The following is an 11,748-nucleotide window of genomic DNA, read 5'->3' on the forward strand; positions in this document are numbered from 1 at the left end:
TTTATTCAACATACTATACTTTACCGGGACTTTTTTGTATTTAAAAAACTATTTATTCTTAATATATGTAATACACTATGCGATGATCTTTTACATATTTTAATACATAGTATACTATATTTGACGTATTATACAACATACACTCTTATCTATAAAGTTGGAATAAAATATGTTTCCCCTCTGAAGAAATGATTGTGTGTGTAAATTGGAGGAAAAAGAGAAATGTGTCTGAAAAATAAATTATTCCAACTTTATAAGCAAAAGTGTATTATACTATAACTTTTTTTGAATACATTTCGACATACTATAAAACATATATATGTATAGAGAATATACTAACCTGTAACAGATATCTTTTCCTTTACATTTTCAACAAACTATCCTATGATTTTTCTTCATATTTTGAAATGCTATAATTGTATGACCTTTTTCATGATATTATCGACATACTACAATTCTTTGACTAAGTTTGACATACTTTACGTTTACTTTTTTCATAAACATTTTGGAAATATTATACAATCCCTTTCTGGTTATTATTAAGTAAGTATTCTAAGAAAAATACATTTAGCGTTTTACTTCACAAGTTTGATTGGCAGCAACATTTACAAAGTAACACTTTGATTGTAGTATTTCCTCTTTTTGTATGTAATGTTGCCAAAACAGCTGTAAAGTACAGTAACACATCTGTGTATAAAGCCTAAAATCATAGTGCATACATTTACAAGGGTGTAGTTCCAACTCCAGTCCAGCAGGGGGCAGTGAATGATTCCCTGGTTATTAATGGTCCGCCTGTCCTCCGCTCTTTCCCCACCTCTCTGTCTCACGCTCCGGCGGAAGCAACACAGTCACTGTTTTCCGTAGTCATCGTTGACAAACGCTAGCTGTAAACGGCGAGTAGTGAATTGCACAAAGACAGCCGTTTTTTCTCTTTGTTTAACCATTATCTGAACCAAAAATGCCTCAGGAAAATCTGGAGGAAGAGGGTCTGCCCAAGAACCCCGATCTGAGGATAGCACAGCTGAAGTTTCTGCTCACAATGGACGGGCACAAACAGGACGTTAAAGTGAAGACCGAGCTCATGGACGCTATCACAGCTAACAGTGAGTTAGCATTTCACTGAGTGACTTGTAACGGTAGCAGTAATAGTCTGGTTGTCATTATAAACATGGTGCTGGTGGTATTAATGATCATTTACTCGCATACACGGGGTGCTTAGTTGCTCATACATTATTATACATATGTTTTAATGTATTCCAACTAAACACAAACAAACAGCTCAACCAAATTAGCATGTTAGCTTGACACTATTAGCAAACGTCAGCTAGCCGACAAGCCATCAGACAGGGTTGAGTAAGATTTTGAGTACATTCCTTTGTTTTTTACAAGGCATTTATTTGTAGAAAATAACAGAACCTTGTTTATTTTATTGAAATCTGTAGTGTTTTTCTGTTTAAAACCTTACTGGGTCGTAAATATATTCATATTGAACTATTTGTATACTATCATATTTACATATGTTTCTGCAACTGTAGTATATTATATATTTCTGTTGCTGTAGTATATTTCTCTCTGTATAGAACATTCAAATGTTTATTCTTTGTGGTATGTCTTTTCTACTGTAAATATGTATATATTGGCCGTTTTGTATTCAAACTTTTCAATATCTTAATGCCTGAACACAACAACTATTCATAATTGGGGATGAATAAATTATCTCTCTGTCTATATGAGAAGCAAAAGCTTTTAGTTACATTTTTAAAACTGAGAGCTGTCCCAGTCCACAGGTAAAAACGACTCTTGTTTTCTCTCTGTTTCAGACATGGCACCGTATTATGAGGGTCTGTGTAAGGATCTGAAGTGGCCCGTGGACGGTGACCTGCTGAGTAAAATGAAGAAGGCCAACGAGGAGGAGCTGAAGCGCCTGGACGATGTCCTGGAGGACGCAGAGAAGAGCCTGGGAGAGAGCGAGATCCGAGACGCCATGATGGCCAGAGCTGAATATCTGATCAGAATCGGAGACAAGGTAAATCCTCCCTATTCAGCATAATGTCCTGTAAAGCTGTGAACATTCAAACCAGCCAAATGTGGGTTGTATGTTATGGTAAGTTGATTCTCTGTGTGACTGTCTGACACCTGAGCAGATATCATTGCTGTGTCATATAAACACATCTTTATTTAAGTTAGCTGTAGACAACCTATTTTGTTTTCTGACATAGTGTCAAGTAGTCAGACTCAAATAATGTAAGAGGGTCTATGTTGTTTTCCTTTCTTTCAAAATCAAATTTGTGTCAGTCAATAATGAATAGAAATCTCACCATGAAAAACATGCACTGAAACTTCACTTCAAAAAACCTTTTTTACTTCAGGGTGCACACTTGTTCATTGTTGATATGTGTGCTATTTGGTTTTTAAAATAATGATAAGTGTACCTTTTCCAGGAAAATATGACTCACTGATGTCCTTCCTGCCTGCCATTGACTTAAAGCTCGTTTATTGTTCATCTTTGGCCAGATGGATGTAATAACATAAAATGCATAGTAGCTGATTTATTGACAATGCCTTTCTGTCTCGTGCGTCCACAGGAGGGCGCTCTCACAGCCTTCAGGAAGACTTATGACAAGACAGTGGCTCTGGGTCACAGACTAGATATCGTCTTCTACCTGCTGAGGATCGGACTCTTCTACATGGATAGCGACCTCATCACGCGCAACTCAGAGAAAGCCAAGAGGTAAAGGCTCTTACGTCTTTGTTCTCAAACATCTCTCCACCCACAGCCTGTTATACTTTCAGTCCTCATCTCTCTGTGCGCCTGCTTCTCTCCGCAGCCTTATCGAGGAGGGGGGTGACTGGGACCGGAGGAACCGCCTGAAGGTCTACCAGGGTCTGTACTGTGTGGCCATCAGGGACTTCAAGCAAGCTGCAGAGCTCTTCCTCGACACAGTCTCCACCTTCACCTCCTACGAGCTCATGGACTACAAGACCTTCGTCACCTACACAGTCTACGTGTGCATGATCGCCCTGAAAAGGCCTGACCTCCGTGAAAAGGTAGGAGAACTCAGCCATCGAGGACGTTTTGTGTCATGCTTTCACCCAGGTCGTGGGTGAAACTAAAACATGTTATTTGTATAGGTCATAAAGGGGGCAGAGATCTTGGAGGTGCTGCACGGTCTGCCTAACATACGCCAGTATCTTTTCTCCATGTACGAGTGCCGTTACTCCGTCTTCTTCCAGTCTCTGGGTAAGGAAAGCTTTTTATTTTCTTGTCCTAATAAGCAAACACTTAATCTGGTCACTTGTAGAGTTATTTAGCTGTTTAGCACTCGAGTAATTTCATATATTGATAGGTCAGAGTAACATTTAACTTGCATCCATGTGTTGCTGTATTATTTATTTCCTGCTCTGTCACATCCTGACCTGTGACCTCTTTGATCCTCAGGCACGGTGGAGCAGGAGATGAAGAAGGACTGGCTCTTTGCACCCCACTACCGCTACTATGTGAGGGAGATGAGGATCCAGGCGTACAGCCAGCTGCTCGAGTCCTACCGCTCCCTCACCCTGGGCTACATGGCCGAGGCCTTCGGAGTCAGCACAGAGTTCATCGACCAGTGAGTGCATGTACACCTTGTTCTGTTGGAGATAAATAATGTATCTTCAACGCTGGAGCCTCTGCACAAATCCTAGCTGTAGTTTTTACCTCAGTTTAAGAGCACATGTGTATACCTCGGCCTGAGAATCTCAAGTGATGCTTTGTTTTAGATGAATCAACATAGTAATCATTTCATTAACAAAGACGAGGACTATTTTTGTGAACAACCTTTTTTCAATGACAGACAACATGGCGCTTCTTTAAAGCTATCTGTGACCGCATTGTTGTTTTTAAAAAAAGACTAGTTTAAAACTTGACTGGTGGCAGAGGCTGTCCTACAAGATAAATGTTCACACGCTCGCGATCAGTTGCCGACCACCTGAGTTAATAGAAAGTGTTGTTTTTTGCCAAAAAACAGAGGGAATGAAGTTAATCTGGTTACTATAAAGACTATTATGTCTTAACCCTTAGATGCACGAGTGGGTCAAAAGGGACCCGTATTAGAATAATGTGTTTTTATGCCATTTTGGTTAAGAAAAATCACTTGTATTATATTTTGGTTCACACTAGAAACATTTTATATTTAATCTTTCACTATTTAAAATTTTAGAAAAAAAATGAAATTCCATAGAAAATGCATGTGGGAAAACCCCCTCAAAAAAGACCCATTTATGCATCTAATGGTTAAGCTTGTGTTCACTATAACTGTACCAATTAATTATTTGAAAGAAAAAGTGAATAAGCACATTTCCCAAACTATTTATTTTTGAAGCTTCATGTTATCAAAGATTTTGTGGTTGCTCCCTGAACTAAATCTCTTCTCTTTCTTCAGGGAACTCTCTCGATTCATAGCTGCCGGCCGTCTCCACTGTAAAATTGATAAAGTGAATGAGATTGTGGAAACCAATAGGTAATGTAACTATTCTCCAAACTTCAGTACTGGAAGAAATGACTCGGTAACCAGATGCAGAACTGTAAAATCTCTTCCCGCTTTCTTTCTAGACCTGATAGCAAAAACTGGCAGTACCAAGAAACCATCAAGAAGGGCGACCTGCTGCTGAACAGAGTCCAGAAGTTGTCGAGAGTCATCAACATGTAACCAACGCGGCCTCTTTGTCTGCAAGGGGAACTTGCATTATTCATCTTGGGATACCCGAACCAGTAGTTTGTCTGACAAAGTGACTCTTATATTGTGTATATAATAAAATTTGTTTAACTGTTGACACCGCATTTCCTTGACTGTTTTTATTATAGAAAAGAGGCAGACACATCGTTTCATATAAATAGCAGTATAAATTATTTTATTTACAGAAACTTGTTACAAAACAAATATACTATACAATCTTTTTTTCTTTAAATATTAATTCTAACCTATGTTTGTTCATGAATTACATAGCAGCCAATACATAAGTCCAGCTGAAAATGATTTTGATGTATACAAAAAAAATCTATACACGCTTTTACAAAGTATGAATGGTGGATTATTTCTTCCTCCCAAACACGAGCTGTATTCTCACTTTCACATTCCAAGTCTATGGTGCTAATAAAAAAAACATCCTCACGATGTTCCCATCTGCTGGAAACACTGAGATGTCAGTGGAGTTTGAGGATTAAAAAAAACACTTGATTGAATGTTTTTTTACATAGAAATCCCAGTAAAACTAGAGGGGGCTTAAGCCACACGGGGGCTGACAAAATCTTGAAGTCTTGTCTGGAAAACTTTGATAACCCCCCCCACAAAAACACACTAAAAAGTGTTTCATACTGGGCAGCTGACAAGCTCAGGTTTTACCATTATTTAGGCCTCAGAGGCAGATTTAAAAGCAAAGTCCTTAACACTTCGAACATTCAAGTAAGGTAAAACAACACAAAGAATACTGTCCTCAAACAGTCAGGGTGAAACAAATTCAGGCACTTTCTTAATTTGATATTTCTTTTAAAAGCTGTGATTCAAATTACTTGTTTGGCAACGATGATGCAAGCAGTCAGACTTTGAAGTGTTCCTCTTCCTTGCGATGATTGCTAAAGTCCCTTCAGCCTTTATAAAAGAACATGTGTTTAAGGTCTACAAAGTGTGTGACTGAAGAGTCCATGGAAACCGGTGAGACAACGGGCACGGCTTCAAGTCCGCGGGACGTTTCAAAATCACAGGCTAATTGGGTCATAAAGTAACTTTTTTTGTGTTGATTCATAGGCAACGTAAAACGTCTTGTAAAAGCACGTGTGATAGAGACCTTGAACTTGAATAAAGGTATCCTCCGTCGTACAGACACATGCTACAGTGGCAACACTTCACCTTTGTTCCTTTAAACATCTCAGTACACGATTCATGAGATGCTTCGGCTTCTACATATAGGCGTATTGCATTATATAGACTTGGCAGTGAACCACTTCAAATAATCAAGTTCTTTGACTTTTTCCATCTTTTCTTTTTTACTAAATAAATAATTCCTTTTGTATTTCATGTTTTGAAAATTGTACCAAAAATTCAGCATGTACGAAAAATGCCTGTGCAAAAATACATATTTCACTATGTACAATTTAACAAAATATGTATTCTCAAATAGGGATACTTCAATACTTGTTTGATACATAGGCTACAAGAAAGAAAAAAAAAAGGCTAAAATAAGAATATTAAAAAATGTCTCCTCTACTTTTCGACACTGACATCAGTGGAGGTTTCATAAATCAAAAGGTGTTGCCAAAAGTTAAAATATGTCCCGTGAAGCCATCTCCATGAATCTCGCACTTAACACCCCTCGAGAATACTCGTAATAAACAAACATCCCGACGAGATGGGCAAGTATTGCCTGATTTAAGACTCCATTTTGACAAAGGAATAGAGTATAATGCCTGGTTATCCGTTCTACTACCACTAGTCTTTCCTCGACACACACCAACATAGTGTTACGCTGAGGCATTAGAACTGTAACATCCAGAGCGTGGGTAGTGGTTACACACAGGAGGGACAGTCCAACCCACAGAAGACAGGTGACGTGCATAAAGTTTGCTCCAGTTAAGACGTACCATACCTGATTCCCTATGTAGGAAAAATAAACATTACAATTCACATCTGCCCACAACAGCTGTGGATTCCACTGGGCTGAATGGGTATAAAGTAGGTAAGTTGTGGCAATAACAATACGGCTTGCACAAGTTGTATCATATCCACGCAGGCAATGCACCATCACCGCTTCATGATCAAGAATTGCCCACCTTTTTGTAAAAAAAAAAAAAAAAAAAGAAGTAGTTGGCAAAGCTGATAGCAGATTTTGGCCAGTTTGTGTACGACTAAGCAATGCCTGTGGAGAGAAAGTAGTTTCTTAGTGCTTTTCACAGTTGGGGGTAGGTGTACTGTGTGGCGATCATTTTTGCACAATGAAAAGATTCGGAAAATGATGTCCAAGTTATCTCTCACAAAAGATTCGATCGAATGGGCACATCAGGCGTCCTTTTCACATTTGAAACTGCCTTCACCACGTCTACAAAGACTCTTTGTAGTTCAGTGTAAAAAGCTCATAAGAAATCATAAAAAGGTAACACTTTGCATAATTATTCTGGGTAATAAAAGGATTGACCAGATCGTCCCTATAGGCTCCTCTCGGGCTAACCCAAAGTTACTGGAACGTAGAGTCGGACTAAGGAGAAGTGGAACAACACAGGGTGATTGTGTGTTGCAAGAAACGGTTTGCTGCTGCTCCTCCTTCCAAGGCTTCTGAGATCAGGCGCTGGGGGTGAAATTAAGTTGGAAATTCCAGTAGTCCAGCAGAATCTGACATGAGACAAATACTTGTACGCACATTCGCACAGCCATTCTTTAACTGACGCGGAGGAGATGGGCTTGTTGTCTCCCCCAGGTGCTCAGCGTCATGGCGGCTTGTCGCTGCAGCCCTTCACTTCAACCCAATGAAGCTCAAGAGACTCATGGCTGTTGCTATTGTTCCTCTAGACAGGAAGACCTCTCAGAATACTGGGACACTTGTGAGGGGGGGGGGCAGGGTCCCTGGCTCGCTCATTAGACCCCTGGCACTCTACGCCGTACCATCGCGCCCATATCCCTCCCAACATTCACGCACACTTGCACACACACTCACACATGGCTTTGGGAGAAATAGTAAGGACCACATTGACTTCACTAGGCAGTCCAGATCATCTCCACCCTGAGGATTGTGGGAAGCTGAGAGAAATGTGGGTTTTGATTAAAAGGCCTCGTGCCGTCCAGAGCGGTTTGCGGAAAGCTCCGGACTGTTCCCCGTCCGCCTGCCGGTTCCACACAACGAAGCCGGAGACCGCTGTCAGGGACGAGCCTTTGGCTGGGGAGGAGGGAGAGAACAGTGTCAAAGTGGGTGTCAAATATCCGCCTTCAAAAAAGTTCTCTGCTAGAAATTAACTTTAACACTCAAAATAAATAATTACTGGTCTGCAGTGGTGCAATCCAACATTTGTATGTCAATGGCAGACAGAGTTATTCTAGAGATACAATAACTTCATTAAACAAAAGGTGTACAAAATATAAGTACATAGTGTGTTTGTTTGCTAGCAACCAAAGGAAAACAAACTGCTTTAGTGACTTTAAAGGACAATAGTAAGATGTTGCTTTCAAAATGTCTGCTATGAAAACCTATGATGTGTTCATTATGACACATTTGTCCGCCTGTGTGCGATCTATATTATTAAATAATCCTTTGATATTTTCTTATTCATTACTTTTTTAATTAAAAAAATATTCTATGAAATGAGAAAAATGTTCCTAACAGGTTACCAAAGTACACAATTATTAATAAAATGATATTAAAAAGGGAAGAAGAAAAGTTATTTTTGGCTTTTGTAATATCAGGTAGGTTTAGGAGCAGTTGAAATGTGTCATTTAGTGCCCTTGGTATTACAAAGCATCCTGGTTGTTGTAGTATGAAAAACCCACCTGAAAATGGTTGTTGGGTAGCCCTGGTGTCCCTGGAATGCTCCGCCCATGCTTCCCATGGATGTTGTTGATGGCAGGTGACTTGGCCACTTTGGTTCTCCCTGGTCCAGGTCCCCCTCCTGCCACCCCACCTCCCCCTCCCCCTGCACTATTAATGCCGCTGGAGGCAGGAGAGCTTTTGCGCTTCTTGCCCTCGAGGCGCCCGTCAGAGTGGTGGCTGAAGTTGGTGTGGTGGTCAGAGGAGGATAGAGACGGGTGGTGGACAAAGGGCCCGAGGGACAGGGTGGAGTCGCTGCTGTTCATCACCACGCTCATGCGCTTGATGGACTCTGCAGGGCTGCCCGAGGGGGGGCCTCTCGCCGGCGGCCCCGAGGAGCCGCCCGCTGACCCTCCTGTGGACTCGGCCTTGAGGCTGAGTGAGTTGGTCCGCACCGTGGGGCCACAGTTGAGCCCCACGCTGTGGACACCGGTGTGGGAGGAAGATAACAACGAGGAGGATGAAGGACCTAATGAGCCGTGGTGGTAGGTGCTCCCTGAGCTGCCGACATTTGCACAGTTCTTCTTGAAAGACGAGGAAAAGTTGGCATTGGAGGAGGAGTCAGAAGGGACGTGGGACGAAGAGAGAATCGCACTGTTCTTCCTCTTCTTCCCCGAGCTGAAGCTAGTGTTGCTACTGTTACTGTTGGCTCCACTGAGGGAGTTGGGGGAGAGGGGGGTGGAGGGGCCAGAGGAGATGTCTCTGGGCCTGAACGATGACGACGACTTGGTAGTGCTGCTGCTGGAGGAGGAGGAGCGGGACTTAAGCGCCCGGCCTGAGGCGAGGGAAGGAGCTGACGAAGAGGAGGACGAGTGGGCTGAAGGCATCTGAGGCGACGAAGACACTTGTCGGGCCTGCGTAATGCCGTAGGCCGGGTGCTCAGCCCCGCCCTGTGGGGAGCTGCGGGCATTTAAGGTGGTCCCATAGGAGAGCACGGACTTGCCCTCGTACGATTGGCTATAAGGAGTCTGGGGCAGGGTGGCAGGGGGGCCCAGGAAGCCTGAAGAAGGGGTGCTACTGTGGGAATTTGTGCTTGTCCTATGTGAAGGTACAACAGAGGAGGAGGAGTTCTCCAAGGCCAAGGGGATTTTCCTGCAACAAGGAATTACATCAACTTTTAGCTATAACTGTAAAAGTCAATATTGAGACCAGGAATGGCCAAGGAGAACAGTGATCATGTGTGTGGGCTCTAATCAAATCTGAGCTGGACACACTTACTTCCACATCTGAGAGTTGACGTGCTTGTCCATCATTGAGGTGAGCGCACATCGCACTCTGTCCAATCTCCTGTCAAAGGAGTAGCAGCCTCTCCCAAACAGTCGACTTCCAAATGTACAGAACTGTGAACAGAGGGAGAAACCGTATGAGAATATATCAGATTTTAACTGCAGGTTATCAAGTCCAAAAGAAATTAAGCTAACAATATAATTACAAAACTAACAGTCGTCTTCATGTCTTCCTCTTTAACAGTGCATTTTAAGAGGTGCTAGATTGTTTACTCAATATTATCATGCATGATTTCTCAACAGGATATCAATAGATGTATTTTTGAAACATTTGTTATTCCAATGACCTCCATCATTTTGCTTAACATTACAGTTGTGTTTACATGCTTGTTTTTAAGATGTCAACAACATTTTCTTCCACATGATGCCAGAATAAACAGTGGGTTTTTTCCCTACCATTATACGACTTGCAAAAATGTGTAAAGAGCCCTGGAGATCATTCTATTAATAGCTTTGCAGGGCTCGAAAGTAACGGTTGCCAGGTTGCCATTGGCAACCATTCAGAAAAAATGCCAACCACTTCTTGGCCTTTGGTTGCCATCAGTGGCAACCAGTTTTTAACATAAGGACAGCAAACAGCAAAATGTGCACCCCAAAATAGATAAATGTTAATTATTTGTTGTATCAAGAGTGATATTTAATTATTGTTGTGACCAGTCGGAACCTGATACTTAAGTTGCACGTGCATTGGTGTGATTACGGAGCCAGACAGCGATGCACGCTTACTCGCGTGCGCAGGGTTATGGCTAGAAAGGATCCGTCTAGTGTAAATATGAGGTCACGTTGTCGTAATTCTCGTTGTAATCGGAGAGGCTCGGAAACACATCTACAGAAGTAACATGCAACATACACATTAATGCAGCAGCAATATTAATAGAGAAACATCACACATAATAGTGAAACACTGAAAGGGAACATTGTATTGCACCAGGAGCTATCTTGGGACTTTTACTGCGACAACATTGACTTGCCTGTGAATAAAAAATAAACCATAGTGTTGGTGATCCCTCAAGGGTAACGAGATCCTGCGATCTTTGAACAGCAAGACCCGCTTAACACCCCCATTTTCAACAATCACACTCCCTGTAATTGACATAATTAATAGATGGTTTAGCTTCTCACCATCATTTGCAGTGGCCCACTGATGTTAGTTAACGATCGTAACTGAAAGGCTGCCTGCCAAACGTAAACATTCAGCCACGTGACTTGCAAACTCTCGCGAGTTTTACACAAGACGGATCCTTTCTAGCCATAACCCGTGCGCAGTGCGTTTGTTTTACAAAAAATGGAGACGCAAATTAAGTTATTTGACGGTGGGGTAAAACGTTCGGCCAACATCTCAAACGAATGTTCAAAGTGATTCAACTGATAAAGCGCAAGGTGAACCCGAACCAAAAGCAAAGAGGAAATGTGTAAAGTCTTGGGAGGCGAAATATGTACATTACATTCTGCTAAGTTGTGCTTTCACTTCCGGTAAAAGTTCCTTCAAAATAAGAGTCCCGATCTTATTACTACCAAAATAAAAGTGCGAAACGAAACTTTACCATAGAAACATATTGGCATAAAAATATAATCACTTCTCTAAAAAGGTAACACATTAAAATATAGAGAGACATATTAAAGGCAATTTACAGCATTAATAATTAATATCTAATTCTTAACTGTGAATGGTTTTCATTTATTTAACATTATAAATGTAATAGTCTGGCCAATCCAAGGCTTCAATGCTGAAGGGCCAGTGGATCTATGGTGGGGGTCAGCACAAAGGTCAAGAAAACCCACATTTGAAAGGGAGACAACGGATGACCAAGAAACTAGTGACTTGCTCAATTCATTTGTGGGGGATCTGTGAAGAACATGACAACAGCTGCACTACTGGTATTTCGTATACCAGCAATTGAGGTTGGACAAGTTT

General features: G+C 41.5%; 2 protein-coding genes across 2 annotated transcripts; one reads left to right on the forward strand and one right to left on the reverse strand.

Moving 5' to 3' along the window:
• The first annotated feature begins 838 nt into the window (after positions 1 to 838).
• On the forward strand, positions 839 to 4,812 carry psmd6 (proteasome 26S subunit, non-ATPase 6). The gene is made up of 8 exons (XM_010774926.1): positions 839 to 1,103; positions 1,821 to 2,026; positions 2,586 to 2,731; positions 2,829 to 3,048; positions 3,133 to 3,241; positions 3,440 to 3,608; positions 4,422 to 4,499; positions 4,592 to 4,812. The coding sequence occupies exons 1-8, from the start codon at positions 959 to 961 to the stop codon at positions 4,686 to 4,688; spliced, it is 1,170 nt and encodes a 389-aa protein (XP_010773228.1). The 5' UTR covers positions 839 to 958; the 3' UTR covers positions 4,689 to 4,812.
• Positions 4,813 to 5,480: 668 nt separating this feature from the next.
• atxn7 (ataxin 7) lies at positions 5,481 to 10,247 on the reverse strand. The gene is made up of 4 exons (XM_010774927.1): positions 10,230 to 10,247; positions 9,766 to 9,887; positions 8,511 to 9,639; positions 5,481 to 7,902 (listed from the first exon to the last, which is right to left on the reverse strand). The coding sequence occupies exons 1-4, from the start codon at positions 10,230 to 10,232 to the stop codon at positions 7,885 to 7,887; spliced, it is 1,272 nt and encodes a 423-aa protein (XP_010773229.1). The 5' UTR covers positions 10,233 to 10,247; the 3' UTR covers positions 5,481 to 7,884.
• Between the last annotated feature and the right edge of the window lie 1,501 nt (positions 10,248 to 11,748).

The sequence above is a fragment of the Notothenia coriiceps genome, unplaced genomic scaffold (genome assembly GCF_000735185.1).
Source record: "Notothenia coriiceps isolate Sejong01 unplaced genomic scaffold, NC01 NC01_scaffold00014937, whole genome shotgun sequence".
Taxonomy (NCBI): domain Eukaryota; kingdom Metazoa; phylum Chordata; class Actinopteri; order Perciformes; family Nototheniidae; genus Notothenia; species Notothenia coriiceps.

What these genes read in the sequence shown, in the direction of transcription:
- atxn7 (XM_010774927.1), bottom strand. An exon ending in GTCAACTCTCAGATGTGGAA is followed by an intron (nt 9,640 to 9,765) that starts GTAAGTGTGTCC and finishes TCCTTGTTGCAG; the next exon opens with GAAAATCCCCTTGGCCTTGG.
- psmd6 (XM_010774926.1), top strand. Translation starts at nt 959, where the DNA reads ATGCCTCAGGAAAATCTGGAGGAAGAGGGTCTGCCCAAGAACCCCGAT. An exon ending in GGACGCTATCACAGCTAACA is followed by an intron (nt 1,104 to 1,820) that starts GTGAGTTAGCAT and finishes TCTCTGTTTCAG; the next exon opens with ACATGGCACCGTATTATGAG. An exon ending in CGTCTTCTTCCAGTCTCTGG is followed by an intron (nt 3,242 to 3,439) that starts GTAAGGAAAGCT and finishes TTTGATCCTCAG; the next exon opens with GCACGGTGGAGCAGGAGATG.